The sequence below is a fragment of the Chelonia mydas genome, chromosome 8, assembly GCF_015237465.2.
Source record: "Chelonia mydas isolate rCheMyd1 chromosome 8, rCheMyd1.pri.v2, whole genome shotgun sequence".
Taxonomy (NCBI): Eukaryota; Metazoa; Chordata; order Testudines; family Cheloniidae; genus Chelonia; species Chelonia mydas.
In genome coordinates this window covers 103999295-104017222 of record NC_057854.1, presented here as the reverse complement: position 1 = coordinate 104017222, position 17928 = coordinate 103999295, and the positions used below count along the sequence as shown (strand labels likewise).

General features: G+C 46.1%; 1 protein-coding gene across 6 annotated transcripts in view; it reads right to left on the bottom strand.

The window, feature by feature from the left end:
- Positions 1 to 17928, bottom strand: part of ERI3 (ERI1 exoribonuclease family member 3) — a 232906-nt gene that overhangs the window by 167864 nt on the left and 47114 nt on the right. For all 6 annotated transcript variants that reach the window (XM_037907025.2, XM_037907026.2, XM_043553170.1 and 3 more), the window contains 2 exons: positions 14429 to 14488; positions 9470 to 9561 (listed from right to left, as the gene is read on the bottom strand). In XM_037907025.2, coding sequence (XP_037762953.1) covers positions 9470 to 9561; positions 14429 to 14488 — 152 coding nt within the window. The remainder of the gene's footprint in view (positions 1 to 9469; positions 9562 to 14428; positions 14489 to 17928) is intronic.

Sequence of the window (17928 nt, the reverse complement as noted above, 5' to 3'; positions counted from 1 at the left end):
CAGAGTACAAAGCTGACGCATTAAAGCAGCCTGAAGCAATGTGGCTGTCCAAAGCCAGACAATCGGATTCCTCACAGTCGCATGTGCCTCACAATCATGCACTGCAGTAGCTCTCACACACGCCAATGGACAAAACTGCCCAAGCCCCTACAGGCATTCAGTGCCTGTGGTCTTCATGATACCAGTCTTTCAGATTGCTTGGGAGGGGGGAAGAAGGGGGCACTGTGCGGAAGAAATGCAGATGGAAAGGGCGCCCCTTTAGGCACAGGGATCCAGGAGCACAGGAGCGTGCCAGTCCTCCTCTCCCTATCACATTAATCTGCTTTTTACCGTTCCTCCATAACACAGATTCATAGACTTTAAAACCAGAAGGGACCATCGAGTGAGTCTTTCTGCATGGCAAGGGCCACAGAATTTCACCCAGGGATTCCTGCAGTGGAGGGAATGGTTCTTCCTTTTTACACAAGTGAAGGCTTCGAGTCCAATAACTAGTGGTTGAACTAAAGCATCTCTTTCAGCAAGGCCGCCAGTCTCTATGTAAAGACACCCAGTGGTGCAGAACCCACCGCACCTCATTCCAGTGGTGGTTCTCTGCTTCATTCCCAGATATCAACGGTATTCTCTCTCACCCCTCCCCACGTTACCCCATCTCTCCAGCGTTTCTCTATTGCCTACAATATCATCGCCACTTTTCTGGCTCCTCACTCTATGTTCCTGATTCCCAAACAGAAGCATCCACACCCTCTTGAGTTGGATTCGCGTCAAAGTTCACAATGTTTTCAACCAGCACCTCTCCAACGACATCAGAACCAGGAACAGGGCTCTTACCCTGTGCATGCTGAAGACTAGCAACGCTGGCGTTTACAGTCCTGGGCAGGGTAACTCCTACAGAAACGGTTTCATTACAAGCTTTTCCCCCAAAAGGAATTCAGGAAAAGTTACACATCTCAGAGAAACCAGGCACCTCACAGGACTCCTCATGGACCATCAGATCTCAAACAGAACTAGAAACAGAAGATGGCCACCAGAGGCAGTCCCTGCGAAGGGATAATGAAGGCCAAGACTGCGAGACATTTGAAATAAATACCGGGGGGGGGGTGGGGATCTTAAAAGGAAAAATACAGAACTTATTTCACAAAAGTGACTTCAGTTAATTTTGTTTTTAAAATACACCAACTCTGTGGTGGTCAGTTAAGTGAGTTTAGTCAGTGCTGCTGGTGAATTAACAGTGAGGGACTCACCGCAATTGCTAGAACCGAGCAGGTGGGAAGACGCCTTTACGAGCTTTTCCTACTTAGCCCTGCCAATGCACCTCAATCTCTGCGGATGTTGCTCTATTCCCAACCTGCAGGCTCTCCCCCCTCCCCCCACTACTAGTCCAGTCTTGGGTTCCCAACACACAGCTCTGATGCCCCTCACCTCTGCCCTGCCACACCCCAAGCTATCCCAGTCCCAGGCCCCTTCTGAACTCAGACTGAAACATGGCTAGAGGTAGAGAAAGCAAGAAGGTTTTCTGCCAAATTCCCATGCGTGGTCCTGTCAATGCACCTGAATCGTGGCCTACAAAACCACTCCCCCAAGCAAAGACTGCCTGGCCCATCCTGGGTACTGTCATAGAGAAGAGCATCCACAAGGGGTATACTAACGCTATCAATTCACTTTCATTCATGACCAAACATGGATTTTAACCCAAGCCTCTAGAAGTGAAAGGCTAGGAAGTGCCAACCCACTGAAACACTAAGGTCCCAGATTTGAAAGAGCAAAAGCATTCCTCCCTTGAGCCTGCTGGGTAGGCCTCCGTCATTCTAACGAGGCCTGATTTGCTCTTAACGTGCAGCTGACTTGCCAGCATAACTCACAAAAGAAGAATTAAAACAGTAAAATAAATAAAGCAACGGTATAATTCCCTGCTAAGAGTTCACTAATGTGCATCCTAAGAAGTGCAACAAGGCCTATAAACATTTCAAGCCACTTCAATATGTTTTATCGCTATATTAGAAAGAGAGCATTTGCCTTTTACCACTGACTTAACAAAATAAAAAACTTCTGCACAAGTCGTTTTCTGTGAAGAAATCCTTGGATCTGCCACAGAAAGCATTACAATAGCATCTTTGCTTTGGAGTACATACAGTTAGCAACACCTCTGCCACTGATATTCCTGGTACGTTCATGGTTCTGATGGCACTCATTTTTATGTAATCCTGTAACCATGCAGAGGGTTAGATGGATGGTGTTCTGGTTAAGGCACTGGACTGGGACTCAGAAGAGTGGGTTCAATTCCCAGCTCTGCCTCAGACTGTGTGAATGACCTTGGGCATGGCACTTAATCTCACTGTGTCTCACTTCCCTCGTTATGAAAGGGGGATAATACTTCTCTAGGCCAGACGGGTATTAAAGGATAAATCCATGAAGGCTTGGGAGGTGATGGGGTCCATATATGCAGACAGATAAGACAGCGTTTTAAAAGAGGGAAAACATACTAAGCCAAATCCCCTGCCCCAAAGAGTTTACAAAACAAGAGCTCAATTCAGCTAAGTGTCAAGCATCCTGTGTTTCCACTGAAAGCCCAACACATCCATAAGCTGCTCCCCCTTTTTGGCCCCTCAAGATGTATGTTACACGTGTCATCAAATGCTACCTCAGTGTAAGTTTTATCACTTAATCACTGGTGAAAGTTACATTTCAGGGGCAACACTGCTGAACCTGGGCCAAGGACTGAGCCTGCTTATACCAGGTCTGAGCGTGGCCCTGTAGCTTTTCAACTCCGAAAGTCAATCCTTGCAATAGGCTAAAGGAATTCTCTTGTTGAGTGCACACCCTGTGTGCCTAACGAGGCTCTATCCTCACTCGTGTGTTTTAGCTTGGCAGGTCTGGTGCCCCTTTCATCTTTGCTTCAGGTAGCTTCTTTAATTAATAACATTTCTGTGCCGACACAGGGAACTTTACACCCAGAATGAATGGCCCTCTCTCATTAGAACCACTACTGTCATGATGTATTCGAGAGCAGGAGAATGATTCATTTCCTTGTCTGAGGACAGAGAGGGCTTTTTTTGGGGAGGGGGATGGAAGAGGTTTTATAATGAGTGACTTGTATTTGTTGAAGCTGATATGTGACTGCCGGCTTGAATTGCCTTGTCAGGACAAGCCTTCAGAAAGGTGATGTTCCCACTCAGGAGGTTTTCCTCATTAAAGAAATTGCATCTTAACAAGAGGGAAGGGGAGAGGTGGGAAGAGAACAGCCGTCTCTCCCTCTCCAGCCTGGTTCGTGCTCATCAGCAGTTGATCCAAATACAAAGACAGGATCAGCTTCTCATTTTCCAGCCCCCTTTCGAGCTTGGCACTCTGTCTCTGCTAGAGATTTAATCCACCTAGGAAAAGTAAGAAGCCTCTCCTATTCTGCCACACGCTCTGAGGGTTTACAGCCCATCCCAGATGGTTGTGGCAAGGCTGGGCATCCTTATCAGCTTTGGAAAACCTCCACAGCCCACCACAGAAGCTGCTGGACTTTCCCCCCCATCTAGGTTCTTGTGATTCACATGCCTGGCTGGAGGAGGCAGATTGAACAGAAAACCCTTGAGATCTGGGGTATTCCAAACAAGCTCCACTCCACAAGAAAAACAATCACTGGAGCCAAACGATCTCATGTCACCTGGAGGATCCACGCCAAATACAGGTGTCAAAGCCCCAAGGAGCAGGACTTCCACCTCCCCTGCCACAGACCGGGGTTTCTCTAGCCATTCCCAGGAATTCCTCCTGCATCAAGGCCCTCCATTGGGTTTGGCAGGTTCGCCACAGCCTACTTCTGACTTTTTCTACCTTACTTGTTTACCCATCCCACCCACCCAGTCCCCATCTCCAGCACTGAGGCATCGGCCTTGCCCATTTCTACCCACGGTCACCACAATTCAGCCTGTTTGCTTGCCCACCACCCCACAATACCTGTGCCCTGGGACAGGGAGGAACGCAGTGCACAACTGGTGTTACAGGTCCTACAGTATGGGCCCAGCCAAAGAGAAACAGACTCTGGGTGTCCATCTTCCTTAGCGCCCCCTCCCCTCCATCATCCTCTGACCCTAATGACAGGTGCACCGGAAATACCCGAGACAGACAGGGCAGCCCAAACCCAGTAACGCCTCAGATCTCCTCCAGCCCACGGAGGCGTGAACACAATCTTGCTCCTTAACGATTCTTCCATGGGGCAGCACTGAACACTCCTGCTGCCTACCCGTTCCCGTTGAGCATGACTGAACCAGGATCAACGGAAAACGAGAACACTGCACAGCAGGAGAAAGCTGGGTAAAAAGGCTGGAGCTTGCCCCTGTTGGGCAGAGATGGTCTCAAGGTGTTTGCATTTGAGAATCGCAGATGAAAAGTGCTATAGAAGTGGAACCTATTATTAAAACAGGAAGCTGATAAAAGGAGAAGCAGGGTTGGAAACCAGGCCAGCCTCTGGCTAGGACCTCTGAAGATTTCATAAGCAAGGAAGCGATGCTGCGAGAAATGGAGTTAATGACTCAGTAGGTGGGGTTCTTCTCCTGAAGGAAACAGGCATATTGCTAGGGGCACTAGGCTACCGGAGGTGCTAAGGAAGACGAAGAGGACCTGACCCTCCGTGGTTATTAGAGACCTGGTTTTCACAAGAGCCAGTGGAGTTAGTCCTGGTATCCTGGCCAAGTTCCACATGTCGCCAACCCCCCTTGGAGTTTCAATAACACGTTATTCAAGTTCATGCCCCCTCATACGCAGGTCTGCTAGCACAGAATAGCTGCCATGCTTCACCCCAGAGGGGGTACGTTTCAGCGGAGAGTTGAAGTGATCCTTAAGCAGGGGGATGTGAGAAGCCACTTTGGGGCTATTGAGGATCAGAGATCCTAGAGGAAGACAAGCTATGCACCAAAAGCAGGTATTTTACTATTTCCCCCAACATGAAGACGGCCTGAAAATGTCAGGCATAGCCTCAAACACATGCCCCTTAGCTGTGCAGTGCTGATCGTGTTCTTTCAGACGCATCTCATCTAGTTTTACTGGTGTTCCTCTGGAATGCAAGAGAACTTTAGTACCAGTTAATGCTGCCAAATTATCTCTGTAGTACACTCAAACATCAAGTCCTTCACCTCACTGATACTTGGACAAGTAGCCACCACCTTTTCCCCACCCGGAGAAGTGCCAGTTATTTATACAGGCGCACTGGGCAGCCCTTCCCGGAGCACACTGCGCATCCCGCACGGCACCCCCGGGCTAGTCTTCGGCATGTTTCCTGGACATGCTGCATCCCAGAAGCTGCATCTTTTTGTCCGCATGGCCCTGTTGCCGTTCTCTGCCTTTCCTGTTTAAAAAGAGATGTAGCTCAGTTCTGCTTTGCTAAACCCCATTTGGCAATGTGTCTACACACATGCAAACTTAATTAGTTCAGGAGGGAGATCTGGCATTTGAGGTGATGGATAAAAGTAATGGGAAGTGAGACAAGCCTGAGCTGGCAGGGAGTTCTCACTCAGGCCCCATTCACTGGCATGCTGCTAATCAGATGTGACGCGACACCTGGCTGTGCCCAATCAGCGCCAGAGCAGAGTGATGTGCTATTCGCTAACAGGTTGAGGGCAGACTCCGTTTCCGTGAGCTTGGAAACATGAAATGCATTTTCCACTTTGCCTTGGAGAAGCTTAGAGATGAAATTCTTAACATAACAGTTAAAAAAAAAAAAGAACAGAGAAGAGAGAACCGAACCACTCGTTCCACTCACGGCACCCTTGTGGGGTCTTCCTTTCCAACTGGCCGGAAATGACAGGTCACAAATGGAGAGTTAAGTTTCCAAGCTCCAGCATGCTACACAGCACCTCTGGCTGGCCAGCTCCCATACCCCTGCTGGGGGGAGACACCACTCACCCTGCTCTGTTCAGGGACTTGTAGCTGAGCTACTTCCAAAGACTACTGCATTTTTCAATGTGAGGAGGGGGCGACCCCGTGGAATCAGGTCAATGAGCTGATGGCAGGCCCATGGCAGACCAGAGGTAGGGTGCACATGTCATCAAGACCGCTGTGTCCAAAAGTCACTCTATCCTACGTACGATGCACACGAGCCAGAAAGAGGATAAACAGGGACTTCACCCAACCCTAGATGCCAAGGATAGAATCATAGGACTGGAAGGGACCTCAAGAGGTCATCTAGTCCAGTCCCCTGCACTCAAGGCAGGACTAATTATCTAGACCATTCCTGGCAGGTGTTTGTCTAATCTGCTCTTCAAAGTCTCCAATGATGGTGATTTCACACCCTCCCTAGACAATTTATTCCAATGCTTAACCACCCTGACAGTTAGGAAGTTTTTCCTAATGTCCCACCTAAACGGCCCTTGCTGAAATTTAAGCCCATTGCTTCTTGTCCTATCCTCAGAGGTTAAGAAAACCTATTTTTCTTCCTCCTCCTTGTAACAACCTTTTACACACTTGAAAACGGTTATGTCCCCTCTCAGTCTTCTCTTTTCCAGACTAAGCAAACCCAATTTTTTCAATCTTCCCTCATAGGTCATGTTTTCTAGACCTTTAATCATTTTTGTTGCTCTTCTCTGGACACTCTCCAATTTGTCCACGTCCTTCCTGAAATGTGGCACCCAAAATTGGACACAATATTCCAGTTGAGGCCTAATCAGCGCGGAGTAGAGCGGAAGAATTACTTCTCATGTCTTGCTTACAACACTCCTACTAATACATCCCAGAATGATGTTCACCTTTTTTTTGCAACAGCGTTACACTGTTGACTCATATTTAGCTTGTGGTCCACAATGACCCCCAGATCCCTTACCGCAGTGCTCCTTCCTGGGCAGTCAGTTCCCATTTTGTGTGTGTGCAACTGATTGTTCCTTCCTAAGTGGAGTACTTTGCATTTGTCCTTATTGAATTTCATCCTCTTTACTTCAGACCACTTCTCCAGTTTGTCCAGATCATTTTGAATTTTAATCCTATCCTCCAAAGCACTTGCAGCCCCTCCCAGGTTGGTATCATCTACAAACTTTATAAGTGTATTCTCTATGCCATTATCTAAACCACTGGTGGGCAACCTGCAGCTCATCAGTGTAATCCAAGGGTAGCCAACCTATGGCACATGTGCTGATTTTTAGTGGCACTCACACTGCCTGGGTCCTGGCCACCGGTCCGAGGGGCTCTGCATTTTAATTTAATTTTAAATGAAGCTTCTTAAACATTTTAAAAACTTTATTTACTTTACATACAACAATAGTCTAGTTATATATTAAAGACTTATAGAAAGAGACCCTCTAAAAACGTTAAAATGTATTACTGGCACGCGAAACCTCAAATTACAGTGAATAAACGAAGACTTGGAACACCACTTCTGAAAGGTTGCCGACCCCTGGTGTAATCTGATTGCGGGCCACAAGACATTTTGCTGCCGTTGACCGTCCACAGGCACAGCCCACCGCTGCTCCCAGTGGCCGCGGTTCGCCATTCCCGGCCAATGGAAGTTGCGGGAAGCTGGGAGCGTGTGGGACGCTGAACAGCTGTTTGGGGCCTTGGAGAAAAATCAGCAACCCCAAAATAAAGAGACCACAGCCCTGCCCTCCATCCCCAAAATACAGCTTCTGGGTAGCAAGCTACCCTAGGCTGTACACCCCCGCTAGAAAAGCAGTTACATGCACAATGAAAGAGACAGAATGACTGGCCTTGTACATGGGCACCCCTCCCTAGTAACACCAGAAGCAGTAGGATCAAGGCCTGACTCAATACAGCAGTAAGGCATGGAAGAGCCAAGAGGGGAGAACAGATCAGAAATGACCGGCCAACACCCCCGACGCCTTCTTTGTGCTGGTCTCCTGTAAAAGTTTAAATACAAAATTACATGGAAATTAAACCCCACAGTAATACACATAAGGGAAAGGTGTCCACGTCAACCCTAGGCATGGCCCTGATAAAGACCTCTCTGTTGACACAAGGGCAAGTGACCAATGATTTTGTCTAGATGCGAGCAGATTTGTCGTCCCTGCAGGGCTTGTGCTGCAACTTCAGTCCCTGTTTCTCAAGATCTCACGAACCAGAGCGCGAGCAGAGAAGGACCAGCAGCTACACCAAGACTGTGAAATGGAGCCTTCTCCAGAGTTGTGTGCATTTTATTTAACCTTAACACCAGGGGAAATGGATGTGAAACTGAAAACCAAGCAACACCAATGGCGAGTTGTAGATGTCAGCTGAGTGCTGGACGTGTCAAGCCCGCGCCTTGATCGATGTGAGAAAAACAGGAGCCTTTACCAGGCACTTAAACAACGAAAAGCCACTGAAAGGTGACGGGTGCCCAAGTGAATTCAGGGCTCTGTGACACTATGTATCCTGCACTGCATTTTGCGTCATTTCCTTCTTAGACAGCAAGGGCTACTTTTTAAATAGCAGGCCCAACTCAGTGTGCAAAGATGCGTGCAGAATGGTACACCGATATGCATGTATGCAAATGGCGACATCGACGCCTAAATGGCCACTTGCAGCGCTGACCAGCCAGTCTGTAAACGTGATTGCAGTTACTGAGCACACCACTCTAGCATGCCAGCCTTGGACCCCGGGTTTTTATTTTTCTTTTAGATGACGGCCCAGCAGCTACTGTCCATTTGGTGCACCAGGAAGACAGAGAAGGCCTGGACTATGAAAGCTAGCCAATGGTCATCCCTCGACTCAGGAATACAGAACCAGTGACCACCCTACATACATACACCCTTCCACCCCACTCTTTATTCCCTGAGGCTGTGCTGGCTGCATGCGGCACAATGTGGTAAATGGATCACCATTTTCAGGAAGGGGCAGGTATTTATCCTCGAAGCCTGCCACATGGTCGCACTCAGGAGAGGGGCAGAGATCAAGTAGCCAGGGACCAGAATGGGTAGAAACAGAAGGAACATCCTACTGCGCTTGCCAATTCGGAGAAAATAATGGATATAAATGGAGCTATCCCAAAGCCCCCAGTTTAAACCCTTCAATGGGTGTGGGGTCAGACTCACTTGCTACCCTACCCAGTGACCACGTACAAAGCCTTTCCCCTTGATCAATCTTCCTCCCATTCCCCCTGCCGTTATCACTTCTGATTATGCATGGCCCTCAACAACCACGCAGTGGACGAAGACTACGGGCAGCTCGATACCTGTAAGCAGTCGGGGCTTGGAGGCAGACGGGGAATGCTGCCGGAATCGGGATGGTACGGAGAGAACATGCGAGTTTTTCAGCATCAACTGAAACACACTGTTAAGGTGAGTGTTGGTTTGAACTGAGCCAAGGCCCCAGCAGAACTAAGATGTGAGAATTAACAGGGAGAGGAAATCATCAACATGCTCTTTCCCTCCCCACCAAACAAGAACATGCATGAAGTTACACGAATCATCCCACTGCACCAGCAAGAGCCAGGCAATGGGAAAGGAGGAAACATTTCCCACAAGCATGCAGTAACAAAGCCCTGTGCAGCTTCCCTTTCCATACTCACATTACTTTCAAATCCCAATCTCCGCAGGTTACAAAAATCGACTTGACGCTAGGATCTAAGAGGCCTTCCTTCGCCATCCACTCATCGACCCTCTGAAAGGAACGCAGGGAAAGAGGATGAGCTTTGTAGACAGGGAAGAGCCACAACAGTTAAACACAGATAAGCTCCTCGCAATCAGACAAGAAGAAAATTGTGATCTTATCCAGCAGCAGCCCCCACTCCTCTCTCCCTTTCTTCGCTCACATCATCTCAACAAGAGCACGTTTGGACCTTGGAAGATTTCCAACAAGAAACAACAGGCGACCAGTGCAGAGATGATCTTATCAGACACTACTATAGCTCTGCTCACAAAAGAACAGGAATCATAAAATATTACTTAGCCCCCCCCACCCCCACCCATTTTCCCCTTCCCTTCATCAAATAAGCTGTAACATTTATATTTTAGGGCTGTCAATTAATTTCAGTTAACTCATGAGATTAACTCAAAAAAGTTAATCGCAATTTAAAAAATTAATCGTGATTAATCGCCATTTTAATCTCACTGTTAAGCAATAAAATGCCAAGTTAAATTTTTAAATATTTTTTAATAATTATTAAACATTTTTGGATGTTTTTCTACATTTTCATATATATTGGTTTCAATTACAACACAGAATACGAAGTATAAAATGCTCACTTTATATTATCTTTTATTACAAATATTTGCACGGTAAAAATGATAAACAAAAGAAGTAGTATTTTTCAATTCACCTGATACAAGTACTGAAATGCAATCTCTTTATCCTGAAAGTGCAACTTACAAATGTAGATTTTTTTTTGTTACATAGCTGAACTCAAAAATAAAACAATGTAAAACTTTAGAGCCTATAAGTCCACTCAGTCCTACTTCTTGTTCAGCCACTCACTCAGACAAACAAGTTTGCTTACATTTGTGGGAGATAAAGCTGCCCACTTCTTAATTACAATGTCACCTGAAAGTAAGAACAGGCGTTCACACAGCACTGTTGTAGCCAGCATCACAAGATATTTACGTGCCAGATGCGCTAAAGATTCATATGCCTCTTCATACTTCGGCCACCATTCCAGAGGACATGCTTCGGTGCTGATGATGCTCGTTAAAAAAATAATGTGTTAATTAAATTTCTGACTGAACTCCTTGGGGGAGAATTGTATGTCTCCAGCTGTGTTACCCACATTCCGCAATGTATTTCATGTTATAGCAATCTCAGATGATGACCCAGTACATGTTGTTCATTTTAAGAACACTTTCACTGCAGATTTGACAAAATGCAAAGAAGGTACCAGTGTGAGATTTCTAAGGATAGCTAAAGCACTCGACCCAAGATTTAAGGATCTAAAGTGCTTTCCAAAATCTGAGAGGGATGAGGTGTGGAGCGTGCTTTCAGAAGACTTAAAAGAGCAACATTCTGCCGTGGAATCTATAGGACCTGAACCACCACCACCACCAAAAAAAGATCAACTTTCTACTGATGGCATCTAACTCAGATGATGAAAATGAACATACGTCAGTCCACATTGCTTTGGATCATTATCGAGCAGAACCTGTCGTCAGCATGGACACATGTCCTCTGGAATCGTGGCTGAAGCATGAAGGGACATATGAATCTTCAGCGCATCTGGCACATAAATATCTTGTGACGCCGGCTGCAACAGTGCCATGAGAACGCCTGTTCTCACTTTCAGGTGACATTGTAAACGAGAAGCGGGCAGCATTATCTCCTGCAAACATAAACAAACTTGTCTGTCTGAGCGATTGGCTGAACAAGAAGTAGGACTGAGTGAACTTGTAGACTCTAAAGTTTTACATTGTTTTATTTTTGAATGCAGGGTATTTTTACATAATTCTACATTTGTAAATTCAACTTTCATGATAAAGAGATTGCACTACAGTACTTGCAATAGGGGAATTGAAAAATACAGTTTCTTTTGTTTTTTACAGTGCAAGTATTTGTAATAAAAATAAATATAAACTCATACTGTACACTTTGTATTCTGTGTTGTAATTGAAATCAATATATTTGAAAATGTAAAAAACATCCAAAAATATTTAAATAAATGGTATTTATTATTGTTTAACAGTGCAATTAATCGTGATTAATTTTTTTAATCGCTTGACAGCCCTATTATATTTCAAAGTTTCCTCCAATAGAGAGCCATGCCCTTATTTCTTGAAGTTCTGCCGATTTTTTAAAGAAGCTCGAAATTAACCCAGAGATCATGGAGGAGCCCCCACAGACTGAGAACTGAAGGAAAATAAGCCACAAAACAGTTACGAATGAGAGATTCTCATTCAACTCACCCTCATTTCCGAGGGACAACCATCCCGGGATGGGATTTTTCACCTACAGCACATCACCTGGGTCGCAATGAATATGACACATAAGATGGACGCTTATGGGTGCACAGGCATGCTCGCCACCATTACAAACTCAATACACATGCACACCCTGGTTTTGAAGAGTTGGACACCTTTTCCTTCCTTCTTCTAGTTCTACTGTTCCAGCTGGAATTAATTCTGTGTTCGTGAAGTGCTTTGAGATCTCCAGGTGGCAGGCACTGCACAAGTCAGCATTACGCACTCCTGCGGCCAATATTCTCAGTATCGTTTCAATGGGCGAAGTGCGTCTCCGCTCCCTGCCCATGACGCGCGCAGCTCCTGAAACAGAAGGTTCCCCCTCGAGGCGGCCACGCGGCTTTGGCACTTGAAGAGATTCTAGTCACGTACAGGGCAGCAACGGCAACGCAGGCTGCTCTGCAGCATGACTGCTACGACCTGACAGCTCACCGTTCGCAGCCGCTTTCTCCACGGCCAGAGGAGAAGAGGGGAAGGAACGTGGCCACCTACAGCAGCAGACAACTGCCTTATTCACCCACACTTGAAATACAGGGAGCAGCAGCCAGGCTGCCTAAACCAACAACCCCCAGAGAAGCCAAAGCATAATCCCATTTTAATCTAGAAATAGGCAGATTTATTATTTGCTTTGCAGATAAGCCTAAGAGCCCCAAACACTGTCAAGGCCCCACTGCGCTGGGAACCGTACAGACAAAGAACAAAGGAGACCATCCCTGGCCCAGCGAGCTCAGGCCTGGGTGTGAGACAGGGCTTGACCAGCAGACAGAACCTACAGATTAGGCAGACCAAACAGTTATGGAAACATCTTACAGAATGCAATAGAAAATATCTTTTCTGTGGGTTCTCTCTATGGGGTTGTGTTTTTTTTTTTTAAAACATCCCATAGGATTTAATAGAGAATTAGAATCCTGCTACAGAATTCTATAGGATGCCTATAAAACCTATAGAAAGGTTTTCATTCTCTATGAAATTTTGAAGGTTGTACAAGTAATTTCTAAGGAACTCCACTGGTTTTCTTAGAATAAGTCTATTCCATATGGGGATGTTTGCGTGAACTTACCCATTTATACACTCAGCAATGGCCAAACAATCCAACTCACCAAGAGACAGCCACACGACCAAATTTATTTAACCTCAATACTCTAATTAAAGAGAAGTTTTTGGCACCAAAGCGATTAATTAAAGTAGGATCACATGGCAGTTGGGAGCAATAGGGAATATGCAGTGAGCTTTGTGATTTTACACATCACTGCATCTACATTTAATGGAGAGTTCCCCACACTTCCACCCACAGGAAAAGTGCTGAGACTGCGTCTGGTGCTGGGGCGAGACTGTATGGTGGAGTGGGAGACAACCAGACATTCAGGACTGCGAGGTGACTGGCATATCCTCAGCTGGGTTGCCGCAGGTCTGGTGAGGCGAGCTTCTAACTTGATTTTATTCAAAGGGTTTATCCTTCCCGCTTACCTTTGGTACTTGGGGCCCCACCACGTTCCAGATAGAGTGGTAGGACTCCCTCGACACATCCCGCAAATCCTCATTTTTTTCTCCCTCCATGAGCTCTGCCTGGCTTGGCCTGGGAAACCTGATTGGCTCCACGCAGGCCTTATGACTTCTCTCCAGACTGTGTTTAGGGATTCGGTTTGGATGGCAGGTGCTGGCCAAGCACAGAATTCCCCGAGACCCTATTTCACTGACACTGGGGATGGAACACGAGGCACCTTTCTAGACTGGTCAAAGCAGCTCCCTCAGCAGCAGCAGGATCGTTCCTCAGTGCGAAGCTCTAGATGCTCTTCTTCCCCACCCACCACTTCGAGTCCCTGGGGCTGCAGTGTCGCCTCCCCAGCTGTGTCAGCACCAGAGGGGCCCAAGAGCGAGAAATAGCACTTGTAACCTTTCTAAAATCCCTGACATGAGCCAGCCGTCTCCACAGAGGGTGTTAAAGCCTTTAATTTGATTTCCTTACATAAGCAATTGTTGCAATCATTCTGATTAGGAACAATTAGGCCATACGGCAGTGCAAATCCTGACAGAGACAATGCATTGAACTGTGACCGGCAGCCAGAGTGGGCTCTCCTGGAGGAGGTTTCCCTCAGTATTTGACTAACAACAAAAGCTATTGATGGCAAAATACTTTCAAGCTAATTAATCCTAAATGCTGCAGGAATTCAACATTAAGCAGATGGCATTATTAGGACTTTATCTGCATTTGCACATTCCACAGATTAGGTTTTAGAGGCCTATACTTTGTGTATTATTGAGCATTTAAATAGGTGGAAGCATTAATTTAATGGTGGGGGGGAGGGAGGAACAGCGCCCATGCAATGCACTAAAGCAATGTCTTGGCTCAAGTACGAATCACCTCCTCTCCTGTCTGCGGGCAGGAGCTTGGACATCTTGTCAGTACCCTTGACATGAACAGCTGGGAATGACAGATCAATGGTTCAATACTCTCAACAGCATGTCACCGACGTGACAGCAAATGTGATTCTAATGAAGCCGTAATCATAGTCAAATAACCCGGGAGGGGGTGAAGAAGGGGGAGCAGAGGTCAAAGTTCAGGAACTAAAGGTTATCCTGCTTACCTCAAGCACTTGCTGGAGACTTGGCTGCCCATCCACCATGCCTTGAATAATTCCAGTCAGCTGAAACAAAAGAGAAAGAGAAAACAAGAGTCAGAGGAGCATTACATCGATAATTCGGTCTCCTCTCCTGCCTGCCTTTCTGAAACCATAACGTGCTCTTGTGAGCCATTTGGGCAATACCAAGTCCTGTCAACTGCAGTACAGCAGCCCTGGGAACGGCCCCGCCAGCAAGCAAGAACACAGCACAATTCCAGAAACCGCTAAGCTGAGAGCTCGTACACATAAGCTATGAAATACTGGAACCCGAAGTCATACAGATTTGCTTAGGGGAACAATACAGAATTTTTTCTAACCCTGCAGTCAGTGCTATAATGGAATACCTTAATGCTCCCCATTTCAATATGCTGATCTTTTCAGTATCAGCTCTGCTGCTCCCTAAGGTACACGGCCAGATTTAACTACACACACAAGCTGTCTTCCAGCATTCCCATTCTGGAGTGATGACACAACAGAAATGCCTAGGAATAGATAAATAAAATAAACCTGCCTCATAAAATGAGGTATGCAGGGTGTTAGTTTGTCCTTCATGGTGATTGGAGAAACGTGTATCCATGCTTTATGTTTAGTGTAAAACTCCCTGTTTTTACATTTTAAGCCAGAGGCAGTAAAATATATAAATATTTTTAAAAGTTTTTTTTAATTAAATCTGAAAAAAATCCATTTCATTTTAAAATACGACTACATTTTGTTTTTCAGTAAAAACTTTGGGGTAGGGACTGACTCTGGGCCCAATCCTGCAAACATTTAAGCACCTCAATTGTTTCACTGACTTCCACTGGATTACTTGCATATTTAAAGTTCAACACATGCATGAGTGTCTCCAGGGTCAAGGCTTGGTGTGTCTGTCTGCAAAATGCCTAGTATAGTTTGGGGCACTTAGGGCTGGACTACACTATCGCTTAAGGCGAGGTAAGTTATATCGCTCAGGGGTGTGAAAAAGCCACCCCCCTCTCAGCAATGTAAGTTACAGCAACTTAAAGTGGCGTCCACTCCGCACTATGTCGGCGGACACAGCTTCTGCCTCTCACTGAGGTGGTGTCATTATGCCGACGAGAACGCTCTCCTGTCGGCACAGCACGTCTTCACCAGCCACACTATAGTGGTGCGGCCGCGGCAGTGTATCACGGTAGCATAGACTTGCCTTGGTCTACACTACCACGTACCTCAGTATAACTCCATTGCTCAGGGTGTGTGGAAAAGCAAATACAAACCATGTTATTTCATTTAGTATCACAGTTTTCTGATCATGTCTGAGCCCCAATTAAAGTGAAGACTGTACATGGCTGAAGACTATGATTTTGTTAATACATGCAACATCCAGACTCACAGAAAGCCATGACAGTCTAGCCACGAGCTGCAGATGGGAAGAATTCTTGACGGGCTCCTTCCTATCCAGGAGCAACTCTTCTATTGTAGAAGATTTCAGCCCAGTCAGAGAACAGAAGCCTTATGACAAGCCAAGAGCCTTGGCGCCTTATTAAGCAGACGGCAGCCTATGCAAGCTAGCCTGTGCAAGAAACCCCTATGTTTCTTTGGCTGCTTGGCTTACAGCACTGAAACTTTAAAAAAAAAAAAAAACAACAACCACAATTAAACTCCAATTAAAGTGTAATTACATTTAATGAAAACCAAATACCTGATTCACTGAATAAGCTGGCTCTAAGTGGGAAGATTATTTTCTTGTGGCGATTTACACACAATGGTAATATATACCTTTTAGGGAAGAAATTTTCATTTTAAGAATGTAGAGTTCCTCTAGGTGGGTTTCTGAAGTTTATCAAGTCATTATTAGGTGGCATTTTAAGGAAGTGGAGAAACACAGACACTGTTATATTCCAGAAACTGGTTTTATATTAATCTGTATTTTAATTGGGTAACAGCTGCTGCCTACAGACTTCCCATGCACTAAAGGAAAATAAATTTAAGAGATTAACTGCACTATTCCTTAGCCTGGTGTTTAACTCACATTTTGCCTCCTTGTCTTGTTTTGTCCCTTTCTTAGTAGAAGTTTCGCTCACCACTCACCCAGCATAGCTGGGTAACTCATCCCTCACCATTACCCTCTAATGGAAGTGCTGGCCCCAGCTCTGTGGTGAGCAGCCCAAGCTGAAGCTCTGGAAATTGGCTGAGGAAGAGCTGTTTTCGGAAATATCACACGGCCTGCGTCCATGCGAATGGCTTCCTGCAGCTTTCTGGACCTCACTGGCATCTCATTTATTTGTAGCTGAACACATTAAAGGGTACAGGGGAGGGAGGGAGGGAGGGAGGCCTGGCATGCCTATGGCTGGATGGGGCCATGGCTGGATGGGGCCATGGCTGGATTATACCCCTGTTAGGAAGGCGAGGAAGGTGGGATATAACAAGAGGTTGCACCATGCACAGTTCGGCGCACCGTAGGGAGTAAGGAGATTGCAGACACTGGGCTGCAATGCAGGGGAGCCAGGTTCTGTTCCCAGCTCTGGCACAGATGCACTGTATGACCCTGATTAAGTCACCTCCCCGCTCTGTGCCCCACGTCACACTCCATGCAGGGGCTCCAGAGCATGGGTACTGACCTCAGGGCAGACTGTTAAGGAGCAGGGCACAAACCCCAAATTGGCTGTGAGCTCTACATTTAGATTTCACCAACCAATTATAAAATGTGAACTCCTCAGGAGCTGTAACAGCCTAACCATGGAGTCACAGACAGTCCCCTTGGATGCTCCGACCGGTCTCACCACCCACGTGAGCCTCCCTTTCTGACAGATGGGCCCTTACACCAAGGATCACAACAACGTTCCGGTTACTCCCAGTCTCAAAGGACCCATCACCTACCCAAGGTCAATTGCCCCTCAAATCTCACACCAAAGACAATGCTTTGTAGCCAATTCTATAGTAAACTATCTAAAGATTATATAGGAAAAGGAAATAAGAGTTATTTACAAGCTTAACGCAGGTAAACATAGATACAACAAAGAGACGACTAAGAGGGGATATGATTGAGGTCTATAAAATCATGATCGATGTTGAGAAAGTGAATAAGGAACTGTTATTTACTCCTTCCCATAACACAAGAACTAGGGGTCACCCAATGAAATGAATAGGCAGCAGGTTTAAAACAAACAAAAGGAATTACTTTTTCTACCCAATGCACAGTCAACCTGTGGAACTCCTTACCAGGGGATATTGTGAAGGCCAACACTATAACAGGGTTCTAAAAAAAAAAAAAAAAAAATTGATAGGTCCATCAATGACTATTAGCCAGGATGGTCAGGAATGTAACCCCATGCTCTGAGTGTCCCTAGCCTCTGTTTGCCAGAAGCTGGTACTGGACAACAGGGGATGGATCACTCAATGATTGTCCTGCTCTGTTCATTCCTTCTGAAGCACCTGGCATTGGCCACCATCAGAAGACAAAAAGAAAAGGAGTACTTGTGGCACCTTACAGACTAACAAATTTA